Raw genomic sequence first — 21,132 nt, forward strand, 5'->3', positions numbered from 1 at the left:
CATAAACTCTCTTTTCTCAGCGGAACTTAATTTGGAAAAACAAACTACAAGTATCTGTTCAGTAAATAAATTACAATAGCGGGAAATTTTGGCAAATCACATTGATTTTCCTCACTATGTTTTTCCTCCTTTGTGAGGTCACCCCCTTGGGTCTTTGGCAAGTTTGAATTTGCAAATCACTTTGCCTGCGATATACGGCCTACGATAATGTGACAATCTCTCTATCAAATACTGTAAAACATGATATATTTGTGGCATGAAATTTTCACAAATTGCCACTGATGTTCAATGCATATACTGTAGAGAAGAACTTGCGCGTGCAGTTTCATTTTGTGAATCTTAGCGCTCGCGAAATTGAAATGCACATGAACATTCCTTTTACAGTACATGTATCATCAGTCGCATGATTATTTTTATGTCAACCTGTCGCCAGAGGTTTATACTAAATGGTCTACATACACTTGTAGATACAAGTCAGTAAATTGGAATATAACACAGTCATGTGACTAATGCGGTGGAGATTGAAATCATATTGCAAGCAGTGATGTCAATTCGAATACCAGTTACTTTGTATAATTCCAGAATTTAACTGGCTGCCAATGAAATGTATAAATAAAATGCACCTTTGCAACTATCCAAACTATTGTCACTCCACATCATACAATGAAATAAGGTGTACAGTATTTATGTAGACCATATAGTATAACAAATATTGTTTTGTCAATTGTTGTAATATTACACTTGACAGTCTCTTGGGAGTTATATCTTCCCCGAAAGACAAATTTTTTCCTAGTGCTGAACCCTTTGGGAAAAATATAATTCCTGCTGCAATGTCAAGTGTGATATCACACCTCTAACAAAGCAATATCTGTTCAATATTCCATTGCAAAGAGACATCCTACCATCAGACAGATTGAGAAACTCACACAGCGGGTGCATTCCATTTCCATATCAAACCCCTCGCTAAAGGGTCGTTCACACAGATTTTGATTCTCCAGTTTGGCATCACAAAAGATTATTTAAATATCAATTTGAGAAAAGGGAGGAACACATCCCCAGCCATCAAAGAAGCATATGTCCAGTCTTCAGTCCACCACTGCTCTCCTCCACGAGTTGAATATCCTGGAACGTGGCAGTTTGAACTCTAGACATACCATCGGGCCAGCTGTGTTCACACTCGAGATTTCTTCCCCACCACTTTGCACACACATCTTCTTTCTTGCAAGGGAATCCTCTTCCCCACAGGATGACCAAGAAAAAAGAGTTGATGCATCATTCCTCCCCATCATCCTCACTGGAAAGATGCGACAAATCCATCCGGCGGTAGAAGAAAACTTGAATATCTGCGCTTGATATATATGTAAACATATATTTGTATATATTGTTTAGTCTGTATTCATCTTGTAATTGTCTCTCCATGTGCATTGGGAGGTTTCAGTCGTCGTCCGAGCCGGAATTGTCGTCGTCCTCGATGTCGGGCATCGGGAATCGCAATATTGCCGCCAGTCCCGTCAGCTGGTCAATCCAGTTCTACAGGAATGAAAAGAATAAATACAGCCAATAGTGATATGATTCCACAGAAGGGAACATTCATCATTTACACTGCTCTAGACTGCTGTACATGTTACTTCTAATTGAGCTGGCAGTGGTGTCATTTCAATACATATCTCAATATTTCAATCATATTTTGGTACTGAAGCTTCAGCCTTGCTGCTCTTGATTTCTTCTTCTTTTTTATAATTTCACAAAAGCAGTTGAAACAAGAATAACAATTTGACATCTGCATACAACTACAAACATACAAGCCCAAATTCATGAAGGTGGTAAAATCGGCGTAATGTTAACATTTCGTCAACGAAATCGACGAAATTACTGATTTTGTCACAAAATAGATCATGTGACACTTGGTGCCTCATACAAAACTACAGTCTGTGTCCATGGTTAAAACCATGATTTCAATTGTACCACCTTCATGAATTCGGGCCATTGTGTATAGGCAAACATTACAAACAATAAGATAAAGACACATTTTATACAGACGTGAACGTGTATGTAATCTGAGAGACAGTGTCTTCAAAACTACAGTACCATGAAGGACAGATATAAATTAATAATCCTGACATTGAACCCTCATTCTCGCGGAGGAAGTACCTTTAGGTGGGTTGGTTGTATGCAGTGGACTCCCGTTGCAACAAAGTCCTCGGGACCGGCTGTTTTCTTTCGTAATATCGTAATTTCGTTATAACCAAACAAATAAACAATAAAAAACAAAGACAGGATAAATTTGCGCCTGAACTTTTATTTCATTGTAATCTGAATTTCATTGTAACCGTGTTTGTTATAATGGGAGTGCACTGTATACAGCATCACGTTTCTCAGCAACTCCACACAGAGCCAAAGCACTGAATGACAAAATACACAATTCTTAGCATGTCCTAGTGTCCTAGCTTGTCCTACATTTTCCTAAATGGTCTTACATGCAACCTTCATTACAAAAAAGCTCTGAGAATCAGACCAGCCAGGTCCTCTGCCTGGTAACTGGATGAAAGAGTTAATTTGTTGCAGTAGTCCCACTCAATGTTATTTGTGGGTTCAACACTTAACTCGCCAAGTCCCAGAAACCAAACTCCTGTGGTCTGACGCTGCATCTAGTTGTGATTATTATTTTTTTTTTAAAATAACAATTGTTTCGGATATAAACTCCAAATTTTATTGTCCGAAAATGGAAATTCTTTTTGCCCAATTGATCATGGGCCCGGCAGCCACTGAGAAGGGCCAGATCAACGTTGCTCTAACCTTTTCAACTGTTGAATAGCAAACAAGGTAGCAGCAACTCCCATCTTTTAACATCTTTTGGTATGACGCGGCCGGGGTTCGAACCCACGACCTCCCGATTGTGAGGCAGCCGCTCTTACTGAGCCAACACAATATGTGACCATACATTGTCAGTATTTCATGGCCGGCAGTGCAAAACAAAACAAAATAAACCAAACAAGCAAAGAAACATGAAAAATCTATCATTTGAGCTATTATTAGCTGTTCACTTCTGTTTTTTTTTTTCCTTGTTGCAGAATTTTATAAAAACCTAACTGCTAAAATTTGTAACTGATTTTTAAACTGGACAATTGCTGATTAATTTTCTACTAATTTACTGCATCTAACCAATTCTATCGAATCTTTCTCAAATATGAGATATTCAGAAAAATTCAGTGTTGCCAATTTAAAGATGACACGGTGATAATTTCTGCAATAAACTTTCACAAGGATTTGAATGTTCCATATTTAACAGCTAAGAGAAATGGCTGCTTCGGACAGGACTCCCGGGGAAATATTCCAACTTACGTTCTCCCGATACGTGCAGTGTTGAGAAGACTTTAACCTCTCCTCCGTTCTCTCTGACGCTTTCAACCAGATCAACGTAGACTTTCCTCTTGACAATATCAGATGATCTGAAACAACATGAAAGAAACAATTTTTTGTACATGAATGTACAGATAGGTTGATAGATAGATTGATAGTTGATAAACAGATGGATACCATTACATACTGACGGCTTGAATCATACACAGATATATTAATAGACAGATAAATCGATTAGAAATGTAAATTTTGACATAATGCTTTGAGGTCAATAGGAAAGTAACCAATGGGGTTGGATCTAAAAACTAATAATGATAATAATAATAATAACAAAAATAATAATAATCGTTCTGGGTCTGGTATGTACACTGTATAGTATTGTATTGTCACTTCAATCCCTGAATCCCAAAATGTCCCATACTGCATTAATGGTGAGCAAAACACTATACTACGGAAAACAAAAACACCTGTAGAACCCTCACCAATGGTAACCAACACCAAACGTCCGACAGCATTGGCTTAAGAGAGTAACTACTGTATTGCAATGAATCTGCAAAGGTTTCTCCTCAATGTTTCTGTCATCCTAAATTGTTACCACAGCAATGGGCTTTCTGCTTCCTTTAAAAAAAGGGGGAATGTTGCACAGCAACACCCAAAAAAAATCAACATATGTGACAGCCCAGTTCAAAACCCACAAAAAAAGTAGACAAAAATGAATTTCTAATTGTCATACATATTTTTAAAAGAGTAAGCTCTAAGCTTTAGAATGATATATAACTTGTTAAAATTGGACCATCCTAATCCATTCAAAAGGTGATTGACATCAGAGTAGAGGGGTAGGAGGTGCAGTTTAACAGAAAGGCAAGGGAGAACAGACAATTTAAAGATTATGGGAGGTGTAAAGAGGGTCTGGGTGTGTTAACTCCTGTTGTACCACAGCTCATTCCACACTGCCCAACTGGACTAGCCCAATCTCTCTTTAGGCTCTATGAGTCAAGAGACCAGAGATACATATTGCTCCCCCCCCCCCCCCCCCAGAGTAGACACTCGCTTTGAGCCGTTATCATTGTGAACATTTCTGACCTGTTCCCTTGGTGACAAGTTTTCCATTCCACATACAAGGTACTCCTTTCAATTCATGTGTGTGCACGGGAGTCGTGCCCCAAAATTTTAGGACACAAAATAATCTTCAAACTGATGCTTTCACAAGGCAGCGTTCACACCTTCCAGAAGATCACGATAGAAATTGTCACAATTCATAGTGATGTGATGAACTATGATTGGTACCCTACATGTGTCCTCCACCAGATTCAGTCAGCTATGATGACATGAGTGCACTTTTCGTTAATGGTCATCAGGACTACCAAACTTGATCCAAAGTTGCACAGTGTGCAGTGGGCTGTAAAGTTTGACCTCGCAGTGTGTGTGTGTGTGTGTGTTTACTTGTACTGTATACCTCACTGGAGATGTTGGTGAATTCATGGTCAGAATTATTTTAAAAGAATACATCAGCTATGCAGGGTGGTAGTTATCATTTTTGTGTATATTTGCTCATTTCAACACACTTCTTTATGTTATCAGAGCTGAGTTGTAAGAAATGAATATCAGAATTATATCATTCTAGGTATTAAGAGAAAAATGCAACCATCCTGCTCAAGATATGCCAGGATGGAAATAATATCCTGTTGTCTAGCAATGTAAGTAAAGCTGACATTACTGTTTTGTAGTTGTAATTTAGTGGGAAAATTGGAAATTTCACTGAATTTCTGTGCCACAGCCCGACACCTATTCTACATGATTGCAGATGTAATACAATGTATACGTATTGCCTCAAACACAAGCATCATTAACCCAAGGATAAGTCATGAAAGTTTTGAAAGTCTCCAGGTTGGCTCGGAAGCTTTGGCTTACTGGTGTCAGTCTGTAGTGTCGAGCCGTGACGGAATGAGATGCTGCTTTTTATCCTTGCTTTCAATGCGTGTTAAATGCTCTAGTGTAATGGATGTAAAACACTGGGCATTCATGGCAATGTGGAGTAAGTTGATCAGATGGGAGTACATGTACTATGGGATGAGCATGGAAGCAAGGCCGATGAACAATGTGTGATTTTTATTTAACACTATGTACCGGTATTTATATGTAAATATATATCATATTGCCAGAACACAAGAAGAATATGAGTGACAAGTGCTTTATTTCCCCAAATGTGATCTCGTTCCATAAAGGATCCGAGATGTTCAATGTGTATGTCTTCTGCACACGTCAACACATACAGTCAACCTCACCCATGTTGATTACAAAGGACCCGGTTAAAAAAAAAAAAAAAACTTTCACTAACATGAATTTTGACGTGCACAATAGAACTAACACCTTTTTGGTTTTTATATCCATCCAGAGTAAAATTTTCCCTTGATGTAGCCAATTTTCTTTTTATTTTTAACTTGTGCAAGGTCGACTTGGGCGAGGTTTACTGTAGTACCACACATGACATACAAAACACCAATACTTTCGCCCGTGCTAAAAATACCAAAATACGAATACACTGTATGCTTGAACAGACAGACAGACAGACACGCACACACACACACACTACATGCTATTCCTATAAATCTGCACAAATTTTAGAGATACAGAAATGAAAATATTCACATTTTCTAAATCTCAGTGAAACTTTTTGTCTTGTGTAAGGTACTGTACATTAGAACCATGCCACATGTATGCCTATTGAGATGTGTGTGTGTGTGTGTGTGTGTGTGTGTGTGTGACCATTTTAAGTGGAGTGTTGGGTATGCGTATGAGCGTAGTTACAATGCGAATAAGTTCTATCTCTCCGTTCCTCTCAGTTTTCACTAAATTTCAGGTCAAATGGCTTTCCAGATGAATACAGCATACTTTTGTACTTCCATTCAATCATTGAAATACATAATCTAATATATAAGGACAAATCATATTTACGATAACCTCAAATTTCTGAATCAAAAGTTGAAAACGTGAACTTTCATAATTGTTCATCAATTGTGAATTGTGATATGCATATAAATGAGAAACAATCTGCAGTTCGGAGACATTTCAGTTCACATAAAATGACATATAGCAGGTACATATATTTACTCCAAAATTGTCTTTATTTCCCATACTTGCTTTGCTGATCACAATTGGTCTAACGAAAGAGTCCTTTCGCAGTTTGCCAGGAGTTTCTTGAAATATATTGCACTGGATGTGAAACAAATCAGGCTTCCTTCAAGAAGATAGCCAATCTTGATACTCTACCCACACCTCTCAAAATGCATGCTATCATTACATTTCAATTCAGGGAATATCTAAACCATGGGCGTGTTAGACCACTCTCCTGAAGCATACCGTGCCTGTGCCAGAGGAGCGTTTGAATGCTCATCAAGTGCACCATACCACATCCAACTGTGCCACTTCTTGAAGTGCTCCAAAAGAGCACTGTGCCGCACCGTACTGTATGTTGCCAGAGAGCGCTCGAAGGCAAAGTGGCACAAAAGCATACCGTATTAAGGTGATGACATCAGAAAAGTGAATGTAACACACACTACGTCATAATACAAAGAGTTGATTTTCTTTGGTTGCGACACCTGTATGTGGTAGTGGGTTAGGTGCACAACCCTGTTGCCCTGACTCCAGTCCAAAAATAGCTCCTGAGTTGCATCATCTCCAAGAGTACCGGTACTCAAACACTCCCAATCTGGCATGGTAAAATAAAGTTCAATTTTGAGAGCTCAAACACGGCTAATGTTTGTTACATCTCTGTACTACACATGCAGCATTCCACACCTCTTATTTTTGTTGGACATACATTTTTACCATGATTTCATGCCACCAAGATGAAATGGCTCTGTTGGGTGGTGGAAGGCTTAATGGTGCACCATGTATTCTTTCTAGGGTATGTGTGTGGCCCTGAAAAGGGCCTACCCAATCCCGATGTTTCAGCAAGCATGTTTTGGCCTTCTCAAGCTCATTCCCTTGGGAACCACCCAATGTTTTTCCGCCACAGAAGCCTTCAAAGATTCCAAAATGGCTCTGCTTCACATGCAGATTACAATGCCCACATTAGGCATGAACAAGTAGTCACGACATATCTTATTTTGAAAATAGATTACAACAACAATCCTCAAAAAGCTCTTTCAGTACATCCATCAAGATTTTTGCAGGCAATGGGGTACACAGCCCCATTCTGCAACACTTTTCAACAATCACTTGTACACAAAGTCCAAGGGAAGTGAGACCACCATAATATTTTACAGCCTTGTGTCATCTCCGACTTGAGTCCAGAATGATCTCCACACTGTCCATGTGATCGTAACATGGTTCACGGCAGTCAGTCCACAAGTCTGCTGGAGCTTGGCCCAGTGCATCAGGGGGAAAGGCATGGATGGCCATATCATTGAAGATGTCTGTGTACTGGAAGGAGTTTCTGACTGGGACCTCATGGTGGTAAGGAAGGATCTGAGGTGGGAAGAGAATAGGGAGGAGGAGGAGGAGGAGGAGGAGGAGAGGAGGAGGGGAGAAGGGGAGGAGAGGGAGGAAGAGAAGGAGGATGAGGAGGAGTTTGAGGAGAAGGAGGGGAGGAGGAGGAGGAGTTGAAAGAGGAGGAAGAGGAGTAGGGATAGTTTAGGTTTCCATTTGAGATACCACACCAGTGCATCTTTCTCACAGATTTTGATAATGGCACAAGGAACAACAGACAACTAAATTGTGGTAGTGATCCACATGGCCATCTGGAATCAGGAATGTTTTTCTATTCAAAGTTTTGAAGGATTAGGTATCATTGGTAGGATCTATCATGAACACTAGATGGCAGTCTTGCTTTTGCAACCTTCACAGCCATTGCACTGTTGGCCAGAAAGTATGGCAACGGTTGCTACATTTGGTGGGCAGTGAGGCTATGTTTTAATATATTTGTAATGCATATGATATGTAGGGCTGAAATATAGCGTGGAAATCACAATATGGGTATGAATAAGCTGCTTGGTGAAGGTCTGCGTTTCCTAAGTGTCTTTCTAGTTAACAAACTGCTTGTGCATAACCTGGCGGCCAAGATTGCTGCTAGTGAAATTGCACACACAAAAGTGACATCCATATGTGCACTACCAGTGCCAATTGCAATGATAATAGTAACAAAACATGATAGTAACAACATAACCATTACCTACACTGATATGATATACTGTTATAGCAATTAAAATACTGTAAAGTGTATATTTTTGCATGACAAATTTTTCGCGCCTGGCCGAGCCAGAAGAGTTTCGCGTGTTTTTAATTCTGCAGAATCCAGACATCACGCACAGGAACATATGGCAAGCAAACATATTTGCGTACTTTTATTTTCGCGCTAGTTTCTGGTTGCGCGAAATGCGCGAAAATTTCCACTTTTACAGTAATGACAATAACAAAAAGAAGAACACAACAAAAACAAAACATAAAATCATTATGACTTACCGTTTGTATGTAAGGCACTTCTTCATGAAGTTGTTTTGAGGTAAATCTGCAGAAAAAGAAGTAAATAACAGGTTGTAAATAAAATTGCTTGGAAATCTGTGATGCAAGAGCATTCAGCAAAAAACATGGAACATTCAACACATAGTCTTTTGTGATCTAGTATTTGCTGCTGAATGCTTCATATTGCATTCATTGAAAGAAATGCAATCCTGTCGCAATACATGAACTCTCTGATATTAACCTTGTGAAAGTAGTCTGTGTAGTATTGATGATAAACTCCAATGTTTTAATATTTACAACGGTACATAAAGACCTCTGCAGAGACTTTCAAAATCAAAATGAGTGTGGCACAAAGTCTGGAGTTTTCCCAAACACTGCATGCCTTGGTTTCACTTGAAGATGATTACAAAAATCTTTTATATATGGAAAAACCTATACAGTTCGACCTCGATTATCCGGTCTCCTTTTATCCCAACATCTCTATTATCTGGACGCGTTCACGCAGTGAAGGACTTTTTTTTTAATCCAAAAATTCAGAAAAAACAGTGACTTTAAACCCAATTAAAATTTCTACAAAACTCACACGATTTACCTACAATATTCCCGACAGAACTAACATGAATTCACACCACATTATTATCGTAAAAGTAAGCAGTCACAATCTATAAATTCACCATAAGAACATGGATGGAAAACTTGTCAGTAAATCACGGTGCAGTCGAGGCCATATCGCGATCTGTGAAGAAGGAACTACAATTTTGGGCGGGCTAGCATAGATTACACCACTGTTGCAGGGTACGCTGCCTGCCTAGCTGCCAGTGCACTGCGACGGCAGCTTGGACGGCCGCTATATACATTAACATTGTGTCTCCCATATCCGGTCAATTCGCTTATCTGGATGAGCGCTGGTCCCGACATGGCCGGATAATCGAGGTCGAACTGTCTCTACGTCTTTATCACTGTAGTGCCATAGGTACAGTTGACTAATTACAGTGTAAATGTTTAATGCTATGTGAATACATAGCAATGATTACTAACATTAAAAGAAAATTCACTTGCCTTACTTGAATGCTTCAAATACCCATTTGTCTCTTTCAAAGACAGTAAATTTAATCCAAAAAGTTACTCACCTGTCTGCAAAATTGTTGAAGCTGTTGCCGAGTATGATGAGTGACACTAACCTCAAACCCCAGTTGGCCCACAACAGGTTGTTGTAGAGCGGCTTACCACAATGTGGCATGTAAAAGAGAGTCGGTACCACCACTTGGCGTTTTCCCTCCTGAAACCAAAGGAGAACAAAAGTTTCTCAACTAAAGGGCTTATTTCCCCAACTCCATCCCTTGGAAAATCAAAACATTTTGAAGACTTCACCCCACAAATATGTGTATGTATCAAACACACACACAAAATAACAGTGTCACCTTATCCTCTCCCATTTGCAATACCTCATCAAATTGATTCTATCCCAAACCCATGGTATTTTGACCTTTTATATGTAAAGTGGTGGAGTAACAAGCCCACTTTACTGTAGAGATTGTAATGGCGGAAGGCTGGAATATAGTAGCTTTCATGCCAAGACATGTAATATAAGGTTATGGAGCAACTTGCCCAATTTACTGTACATAGTGTTTGTAGAACCAGAAAGCTGAAATCTATTCATTACCAAGATACAATAGCTGCTTGGTACACAGTGTATTATATAGTGCCACCACGCAACCTAAAGGTTGAATGAGTTTATGAAACAAAAGAGGTACAGCCACCCTACTTGAATAGTGGATCTAGTGGCAATGACTGGACAGTGGCAATGACTGGACAGTGACTTAGAGATAGAAAACCACAAAAAAAGTGGCTGGTATTGTTCTATGTTACTTTGAAGTTTGCCACCTTGTGATGCCTTACAAAGAACCAGAGTACAGCATGCATGTAGAATTCTTTGTATTAAGTTTCTTTCTCAACCTCCCTCTCTCCCTCTCCTATCTCTCCCTCTGCCTCTTTGTCTCTCTCTCTCTCTGTCCCTTACCATTCATGGTCAGTTTTTGTATAAAGTTTTTGTATAAAGTTTCTTTGAGAAGGGTTAGTCAGGAAAGCTTGGGTACGATACCAGAGATAAGTATTATGGGATAGTAGGAACAGGAAAGTATATATAGTATATATTGGAGTTGATACTGGGTCAGTCTCTCTCCCAAGGGAGGTGGATTCCCACCTCCCTGCTCTCCTCCCCAAGCCCTGTGAAGTGGAAGGACGTGTTCTAGTTTCTCCGAGACCGAGCTGTTATACTTAAATGCTTTAGTGGAGAAACTCAACCTTTTGCATCTATGCACCAAATTCCGTCCTGACATAACTAAGTCATGTCTACTGTACATCAGTTCAAAGTTGTTAAAGGGAAGATAAACCCCAAGAACAATGTGGGTTGAGTGAAAGCAGCAACATTAGTAGAACACATCAGTGAAAGTTTGAAGAAAATCGGACAATCGATGCAAAAGTTATGAATTTTTTAAGTTTTGGTGTTGGAGCCGCTGGATGAGGAGACTACTAGAGGTTATGACATATGAGTGGACTACAATATCAAGAAAATATAAAGAAAATACTACAAAAATCCATTTTTCATGAAAATTACAAATTCCACCAACTTGATATTGACATATGTTAAGGGTAGCAATTATTCCCCCTGCTTTCTGAAAACGGTTGGTCCACTGCTCTTTCATAATTCTAGAAAAGTGAATTTTTGTTGAATATCCTTTATATTTTCTTTGTATTGTTGTCCACTCATACGTCATATCCTCTAGTAGTCTCCTCATCCAGCGGTTCCAACACCAAAACTTTAAAAATTCATAACTTTTGCATCGATTGTCCGATTTTTCTCAAACTTTCACTGATGTGTTCTACTAATGTTGCTGCTTTCACTCAATCCACATTGCTCTTTGGGTTTACCTTCCCTTTAAGATGTTTCGAATGATATATTATGGATGCTTTGCTGTACATTCGAAACGGTCTGTTATAATTATGTTGGTCGATCTAAGGAGGAGTCAAATGACTACTAAGTGTTTTGAGGACCAGACATGCAGCTTTTAGAATGTACAGCAATCCCGAAGTAACTTTCATTTGGACGAGGACCCCCCCCCCCCCACTGTAAACGGTTGGTCCACTGCTCTTTCATAATTCTAGAAAAGTGAATTTTTGTTGAATATCCTTTATATTTTCTTTGTATTGTTGTCCACTCATACGTCATATCCTCTAGTAGTCTCCTCATCCAGCGGTTCCAACACCAAAACTTTAAAAATTCATAACTTTTGCATCGATTGTCTGATTTTTCTCAAACTTTCACTGATGTGTTCTACTAATGTTGCTGCTTTCACTCAATCCACATTGCTCTTTGGGTTTACCTTCCCTTTAAGATGTTTCGAATGATATATTATGGATGCTTTGCTGTACATTCGAAACGGTCTGTTATAATTATGTTGGTCGATCTAAGGAGGAGTCAAATGACTACTTAGTGTTTTGAGGACCAGACATGCAGCTTTTAGAATGTGCAGCAATCCCGAAGTAACTTTCATTTGGACGAGGACCCCCCCCCCCCCCCCCCCACTGTATAGATGTTTCGAATGATATTTTATGGACGCTTTACTGGACATTCGAAACGGTCTGTTATCATGTTGGTCGACCTAAGGAAGAGTCAAATGACTACTTAGTGTTTTGAGGACCAGACATGCAGCTTTCGGAATGTGCAGCAATCCCGAAGTAACTTTCATTTGGACATGGACCCCCCCCCCCCCAACTGTATGTGTGAGTCAACTCAACGCAGAGATGTCTTCAAGTCATCATTCGCGGCTCCTCTTCACTTCATGAACTGAGCGCTCCAACGAGATTCGCCATCAGTTACAATGTAGCATGTTAAGTCGACAGCGAGAACTGTATTTGTGAGCATTCAGGGTGAATAATGAATGATAGACCCAATCCTCTTCATTGAATATCAGAATGGACTTATATGTGAGTACATTCTTATCTCTGTCATAACTCTTTTTATTTTTCATGGTTAAAAGAGATCAAACTGGTTGCTCTGATGCCTGACTTTGAATAAATCTCAACACCAACAAGGTGATTAATGTAATCCAATGTGTACTACATTATCTTTGTCACTGCTTTGACGCCCACATATTTAGTTTGTTTAATGTTTCTGTGTGATATATCCATTTGGATGAAATTATGTATTCGGGGTTAGAATAAGCCATCCTGACAAGTGACTTTATTCTACACACACACAATAACACCCCCCTTACATAAATTGGTGTCAGGAGTGGGATTGTCAAAGTAGGTGTTGAGATCTATTTCACGAGTCTGCAAGTCATTATATTTTTGTACATTTATTCTGCCACACTTATTGTGAAGCACTACACCGTACATCTCGCAAGGTTGTTTTGGAGTTAATTGGTCAGGTGTACATTGAATGACCAAATTCAAACATAGAAAGATTGTTCTGGTCAAAGCAGAAGGAAACCCGCTACCGACAGGCGACAAGGTTGAATGAGGGTATACTTGTTTGATGTAGTGGCTGTATAGTGGCACATGCATCTATATTTCTTTTATGCCCATGCTTTGATTTTGTGATTTTACATCCTTGAGTTGATTGATAGTTGAGCAATAGATTGGATACATATTATTGGTCCTTCTTAAATTTAGATCTTTTGATGACAATTTAATTTCAAAGTGTTTTTGGGACTTCTTGGTGGTAGTAGACAAACACTGCAATACAATGAATGTGATTGAGGCAACTCTGGTGTCTGAAGGGACTTCACACTCCACACCTTCATCTAGTCAAGGGGCTACACCTGTATTGATCCATCTGGGTGTGATGGGTTAGGTTTTTGGTAACCCTCCTCTTTCTCACTGTATTGAAATGAATATTGTAAATAATATATTTTGTGTATGGTGTACGTGTATATGTAAATAGCAATGTAAAGAGGATGCATGGTATGCATTATCATCATGACGTGGAAGTCATGATTCCTTTAAAGCAGGGAGGTATGTTAAGTGGTGGAGTAACAAGCCCACTTTACTGTAGAGATTGTAATGGCGGAAGGCTGGAATATAGTAGCTTTCATGCCAAGACATGTAATATAAGGTTATGGAGCAACTTGCCCAATTTACTGTACATAGTGTTTGTAGAACCAGAAAGCTGAAATCTATTCATTACCAAGATACAATAGCTGCTTGGTACACAGTGTATTATATAGTGCCACCACGCAACCTAAAGGTTGAATGAGTTTATACAAAAGAGGTACAGCCACCCTACTTGAATAGTGGATTTAGTGGCAATGACTGGACAGTGGCAATGACTGGACAGTGACTTAGAGATAGAAAACCACAAAAAAGTGGCTGGTATTGTTCTATGTTACTTTGAAGTTTGCCACCTTGTGATGCCGTACAAAGAACCAGAGTACAGCATGCATGTAGAATTCTTTGTATTAAGTTTCTTTCTCAACCTCCCTCTCTCCCTCTCCTATCTCTCCCTCTGCCTCTTTGTCTCTCTCTCTCTCTCTCCCTTACCATTCATGGTCAGTTTTTGTAAGTTTTTGTATAAAGTTTCTTTGAGAAGGGTTAGTCAGGAAAGCTTGGGTACGATACCAGAGATAAGTATTATGGGATAGTAGGAACAGGAAAGTATATATAGTATATATTGGAGTTGATACTGGGTCAGTCTCTCTCCCCAGGGAGGTGGATTCCCACCTCCCTGCTCTCCTCCCCAAGCCCTGTGAAGTGGAAGGACGTGTTCTAGTTTCTCCGAGACCGAGCTGTTATACTTAAATGCTTTAGTGGAGAAACTCAACCTTTTGCATCTATGCACCAAATTCCGTCCTGACATAACTAAGTCATGTCTACTGTAGATCAGTTCAAAGTTGTTAAGATGTTTCGAATGATATACTGTACGAGCTGAAATTTTCGCGGTGGTTTTATTTTCGCGAATTTCGCGAATCGCCTTCGAACCGCGAAAATAACAACACGCGAAAATAACAACGCGCAAATAACTAAGTTCAGTTAGACCCCCGTAACCGCGAAATTAACAACACGCGAAAATGTCCGCCAAGTAGCAATTCGCGAAAATATCTGTACGCGAAAATTTCAGCTCGTACAGTATTATGGACGCTTTGCTGTACATTCGAAACGGTCTGTTATAATTATGTTGGTCGATCTAAGGAGGAGTCAAATGACTACTTAGTGTTTTGAGGACCAGACATGCAGCTTTTAGAATGTGCAGCAATCCCGAAGTAACTTTCATTTGGACGAGGACCCCCCCCCCCCCACTGTATAGATGTTTCGAATGATATTTTATGGACGCTTTACTGGACATTCGAAACGGTCTGTTATCATGTTGGTCGACCTAAGGAAGAGTCAAATGACTACTTAGTGTTTTGAGGACCAGACATGCAGCTTTCGGAATGTGCAGCAATCCCGAAGTAACTTTCATTTGGACATGGACCCCCCCCCCCCCCCCAACTGTATGTGTGAGTCAACTCAACGCAGAGATGTCTTCAAGTCATCATTCGCGGCTCCTCTTCACTTCATGAACTGAGCGCTCCGAGATTCGCCATCAGTTACATTGTAGCATGTTAAGTCGACCGCGAGAACTGTATTTGTGAGCATTCTGGGTGAATAATGAATGGTAGAGACCCAATCCTCTTCATTGAATATCAGAATGGACTTATATGTGAGTACATTCTTATCTCTGTCATAACTCTTTTTATTTTTCATGGTTAAAAGAGATCAAACTGGTTGCTCTGATGCCTGACTTTGAATAAATCTCAACACCAACAAGGTGATTAATGTAATCCAATGTGTACTACATTATCTTTGTCACTGCTTTGACGCCCACATATTTAGTTTGTTTAATGTTTCTGTGTGATTCCATTTGGATGAAATTATGTATTCGGGGTTAGAATAAGCCATCCTGACAAGTGACTTTATTCTACACACACACAATAACACCCCCCTTACATACACATATATATATATATCCTTTTACTGGATATACAACATCATTTCAGCATCATGTATTTCTTCATATAGAGTGGCAGGTTGGCTTCTTCAGCAACATGTCTGCCCTGCTTTGCAGCCAAACAGTTTAAATTTCAGTCAAGATAAGTAATCTTGCGTGTCAAGATGCCATGCTCTATAGTTTAAGACAAGACACTCTGTCCAACATACAGGATACAGTAGAGGTCCAGTGAGGGGGATGGTCTTGATTCATGCACATTTAAGTTCCTATCTTCACTGGCTTCACCTTTCATTTCAACGAGCAGGTTGAAGAAAAAAAAAGTGACTAGGTTAGGCCCTTAATTGGTCAGTAAACAGCATCAACAAGGTATTAACAACAACAATTGATGAATGAGTTTGTTTCTAATTTGGCATTTGCCACAATCTGAATACTGGAATTTCATTTCTACCACAATGAAACAACGACATCAATCTATGAACAAAATAAAGTCCTTAAGTACCTCATTATGGTCAATACATGTAAAGCCAAGATCTTGAATAACCTCCTTTTCCACCTCTGTAAAGTTGGGGTCATATAAGCTGCATTTTGCGCCAGGTATCTGCAAATGATGTACAAGAAATGCTGACTTTAGGAGACACATCGTTTAATTTGAGAATTACATTCATCTCAAGCTCCTGAACTTCACTTCATTTAAATTATCATCTTGTGCTGAGCTAACTTCCAGCACTAATAGATTAAAATTGAACAAGCATAATGGTTAAAGTTGGAAATGAACAAATAAAGTTTCCATGTGATTTTACAGCTTTCTCATGAAAACAGCAATACAGTGGACTCCTGTTATAACAAAGTCCTCGGGATCAGAAATTTTCTTTCACTGTATCAAATATTTGTTACAAAAATAAATAAAGTGGATAATGTTGCAGACTGAATTTTTACTTCGTTGTTACCAGAATATCGTTTAACCGTGTTGGTTAAATAATGGGAGTGCACTGTATTAGTTGCAACCACATATGAACATCAGATGAGATGATTAAGACTAAAGTTCACTTGAGCTGAACAAGGAATGACTGGTATGTTAGATGACAGCACTTCTATGTTTCAGAGTGCTAACTGAAAGAGGAAAACCACATTAACATCATGGTCACAAACTGGATGTTTTGACTTTGTAGGTGAGCACACTCTGTCAAATTGATCTATACTTAAACCTGTACAGAGTACTCACGGTTATAATGAAATTCTTCTAACAACAAAGTAAAAATTCAGGTCCCTACATTATCATCTAGATGTATCTTTACATACAGTCTACTGTTCAGCTGTACGGAAAGTAAGCATGTTACTGTCTGGTTATAACGGTAGTGCACTGCTAGCTAACACATGCACTTTTTAGAGGGGGGGGGGAGAAAATTTTGAAATACCTGCTTTTCACTTCAATGCATTGGATCATCTTACCACAGACTCCATCAGTATGAGGAGGGACAGCTGATATCTAGCCGTGACACAGGATGAAAAGTTACCCAGTCCATAGCAAACGATGCCTTCAATCCTTCTCAAGGACCTGCTCCCTCCCACAACTGATCCTGATTCACTATTGCTCATTTCCACGGCGTTCGACCCGGGAGTGACATCTGGGGTCTGTCCTGACTGACAGTCTGGTGTTTCCAAAGCTGTATGAATATTTTGGTGACAGGAGACAGCAGCACCTTCTTCTGATTGGTCGTAAGTCTGCAGGTGCACAAAACTTTTCCATGATTCTACAGGCAGAAAAAAAGAAAAATGTTTTGAGTTATGGGTACTGATACTACTTACTGTAATGTGCTTTCACAACAGCTTGGATACAATATGCATAAGTCATAAGGCATCTTGAGTGACAGATTGTGCCTTCAGTATGAGACAGGTAATTTGCAAAATATATCTTTCACTTTTTTTTTTTAACCCAGTGTAATTTACTCAAAGTTCAATTTGAAATATTCTAGAGTAAATATCAAGCAAACAAAGAATTAAAATTTCACCAGAAATACATCTTGATTCAAAGCAAGGGACGTTACGGAACTTTCATGTGTTTATAAGATCAACCACATACAGTGTACGTACATCGAATATTAAACTGTTGAGATTGTTTGGGAGAGATAGGCTTCAAACTAGATGCTTGTAAAAGAAAATCTTATACTGTACAACTTGCCTTTCTGCAAGTCTGCATTATGTCCCTGATGACTGGATTTACATCTCTGACAAATATACATCTTTTAGTCTATTTGAAGGGTTTGTTTGCAAAAACCAATAAGTCCATTTTTGAAGATTTTGAAGTGCAATCTCTGTCATAAAGTACAAAATAATACCTTTTAAATGATATATTGGTCACTACATATAAAGGTATATTTTTGAAGTTATGGTCAAAAGAAGCAAAAATTTTCTTATTATTTTCTTTATTTTTCTTGACCTTTAATCGCAAATATCTCCATTTGGCAAATATGGACTTACCGGTTTTTGCAAACAAACTCTTCATTTGCTCAACATGTGTAGGTGTATGTGTAGTATAGCCATTTCATATGAATATAGCACTAGCAGGGCTTTAGCTACAAAAATGAAATGACGTAAGTACGCATCTTGTGGAAGGCTTGAATTGTTCCGTTAGTCGATCTGCAGAAATACTGTGTAATCAATATGAATTCCATGGATGGTGAATACAAACTAAAAATTTCTCACCTTGGAAGTCCCTGAAGAAACTGCTTATCTGGAGATCTTCCCTGGAAAGTAACAATGAAACACAACACCACCAAAATTAGCCAATTAGTTTCGACAAGAATGAGTCTTCTTATTCTTTATTCAAATTAAACTTTAGAGATCTTGTGTAAAACATAATATATTTCATTTTGTGTTGTAATTAATACAACTAAAAGAAAACAGCTAGATGATCTTTTTCACTCCTACTATTAAACATCATATCAATTATCAGCAAAATAATCTTTAGGATTGGATTAGGCATTTGCCAGATGAGGACAATTTAAACCTCTATAAGCCTACGACACTGAACATACATGCTGACAGAGTTCGACATCAGCAGTGGCCTGGTGGTCGGGGGCCATCAGAAATAGATGTCGGGCCACCACTTTGACAAAAGATTATACAATAGTATTTTGGTGACGACTGGGTCACCAAAACGAAAACAACTGTGTATAGCCTTGATGTGGGGTTTCATCTCGGGAGCCTAAACAGTATTGACATTAGGACCCAACATCATTTACCAGCACATACTATAGTCTACACCAGCTTAGCACAAGAACGCCCAACATCATTTCCCAGCACACACTAGTCTACACCAGCTTAGCACAAGAACGCCCAACATCATTTACCAGCACATACTAGTCTACACCAGCTTAGCACAAGAACGCCCAACATCATTTACCAGCACATACTAGTCTACACCAGCTTAGCCCGACCAGACACCCTGCAAAGAACGGCGTCCCGTGTGTTTGTTGCAACACTTGTCCAGCGACAGGGCTGTGTATAGTAATACACTATCTATACACAGCCCAGTCGCTGTATAGTGTGCTTCGCATGGCGTCTGGTCGGGCTAATTATACACCAGCTTAGACAGAAAGATCCAACTGTCCGTGGTCCGGAGGAGTCTTTTATTTTTTTGACGTTATCGCTCTCCTCCCGTGAAGCCAGATGCAGTCTCCGCGGAACATTTCCCTGACGACCAGATACAGACCGATCTTTCGGTCAAACACCAGCTATACTCTTATTCTATGGCTGTGATGACCAATGTATGTGGAAATGCAAAACCTCTGGGCAGTGCAAGTGACAACTTCCCATTTTAAGAAGACAGGACTCAATTCAAAAATGAAATTTGGGATGCAAATGGGTGAATCTCAGCCTCACAGGATATACCCTCACCAATCCTCAAAACCTCCTAGATCTAGTATAAATTTAATCCTATTAAATTCCTACACTACGCCTTACTGTTAACTACCAGATAATTTTACAATCTATTTAAACGACTAACGTTAGATTGGCACTATGAAAGTATTTCACTAATTCATGGTCTAGTTCTACCTGTACCATTTACTTACTTACTTTACCGGTACTTTAAAATGCAAATAAAATACCACAGAACTATCTTACTATTATGCCTAATAATTTACTTACGTATACTTACATGTTAAGCTCTCTTCATTTATTTTCATCGAAATGATAACTAGCCTAGTATGAAAAGGAAATAAAAGTATATGAAAATGCCTTGCAGAAAATGCTCACACAGAACTCTTGATCTTATATGACAGAGTGGTTGCATCAATGTTGTCAAGGTCTCCATGGCGGGCACTCGCTGCTTGCAGCGGATCGACTCTCGGATAGGCAGCGCCGCGGGGATGCCTATTTCGCCTCTTGTTTTTCTTGGAAACCACACGAAACTCGTCGTCCATGTTCTACCGTACAGCTAAAATGGCGTAAAATGTTGAGAATGCAGAGATGTTGTGCTTCGAAATTGAATCATAGTGTTCCCTGCTCAACTCGACAGCTCGAGTACAGATACAGTGCCTTCGTGCATGCACTGTACATGTACCAATTCAAGCGTGCATATTAAAATCAAAGATAATAGAGACCTATATAAGATACGGTAGGCATAAGGGTAAGATACGGTAGGCACTTTTGAGGCGAGAATGCTCTGCGGGAAGTAGTTTCACCAAAGGTCACAGATATTAATTATTCATGAGCTGGCGCGCTGACTGCCGAAGCCTTATTGAATATGTATGAGGTGGGAGATTCCCTGTTCCCCAGCGTTGTACACCACCGAGTGTACGTCATGTAAACACATTTTGCTTGCACAGTTGCAACAGTATGTGTATGTGTGTGTGTGTTTGTGTGTGTGTGTGTGTGTGTGTGTGTGTGTGTGTTTGTCCGTCTGTCTGTCACTCACTCGAGGGATGTCCATCGACAACTCACCCTTGCTGATATCCCGAAGATTCTGTACAAACATGGTTTGACGATGAGTTTGATCGTCATTGTGGTAAGTGCGTTTGAAGGGGGGTGAGAAGATTCTTCAAATAAATACTTTTAGTAGGGCCTAGTTGTTATTTTTTTTTTTTTTTTTTTTTTGTTCGGGGGGGGGGGGTGGGTAAAATGGGCTGGGTCAGGAAACACAGAAAAGTGAAATCAGTCATTCTCTTAAGTTCTAATGGAATCGAAGTTCTTTTAAAAATGACAACGTCTATAGTAATACTGTACCATAGAGCTGTATTAGAGCTCTATGAGTAATACATGCTCTTCTAATGCCTATGCGTTATACACATAAAACGAGGCGACAGTAGAGTGTGGTG

The 21,132-nt window shown here is 39.3% G+C and overlaps 1 protein-coding gene across 1 annotated transcript; it reads right to left on the reverse strand.

Moving 5' to 3' along the window:
* Positions 1–6,466: 6,466 nt before the first annotated feature.
* Positions 6,467–20,315, reverse strand: LOC140227921 (SRR1-like protein). The gene is made up of 7 exons (XM_072308303.1): positions 20,072–20,315; positions 18,518–18,558; positions 17,264–17,565; positions 16,314–16,412; positions 10,005–10,102; positions 8,824–8,869; positions 6,467–7,830 (listed from the first exon to the last, which is right to left on the reverse strand). The coding sequence occupies exons 1-7, from the start codon at positions 20,236–20,238 to the stop codon at positions 7,636–7,638; spliced, it is 948 nt and encodes a 315-aa protein (XP_072164404.1). The 5' UTR covers positions 20,239–20,315; the 3' UTR covers positions 6,467–7,635.
* Positions 20,316–21,132: the final 817 nt, after the last annotated feature.

This window comes from Diadema setosum, chromosome 4 (assembly GCF_964275005.1).
Source record: "Diadema setosum chromosome 4, eeDiaSeto1, whole genome shotgun sequence".
In the NCBI taxonomy this organism is placed as follows: Eukaryota; Metazoa; Echinodermata; class Echinoidea; order Diadematoida; family Diadematidae; genus Diadema; species Diadema setosum.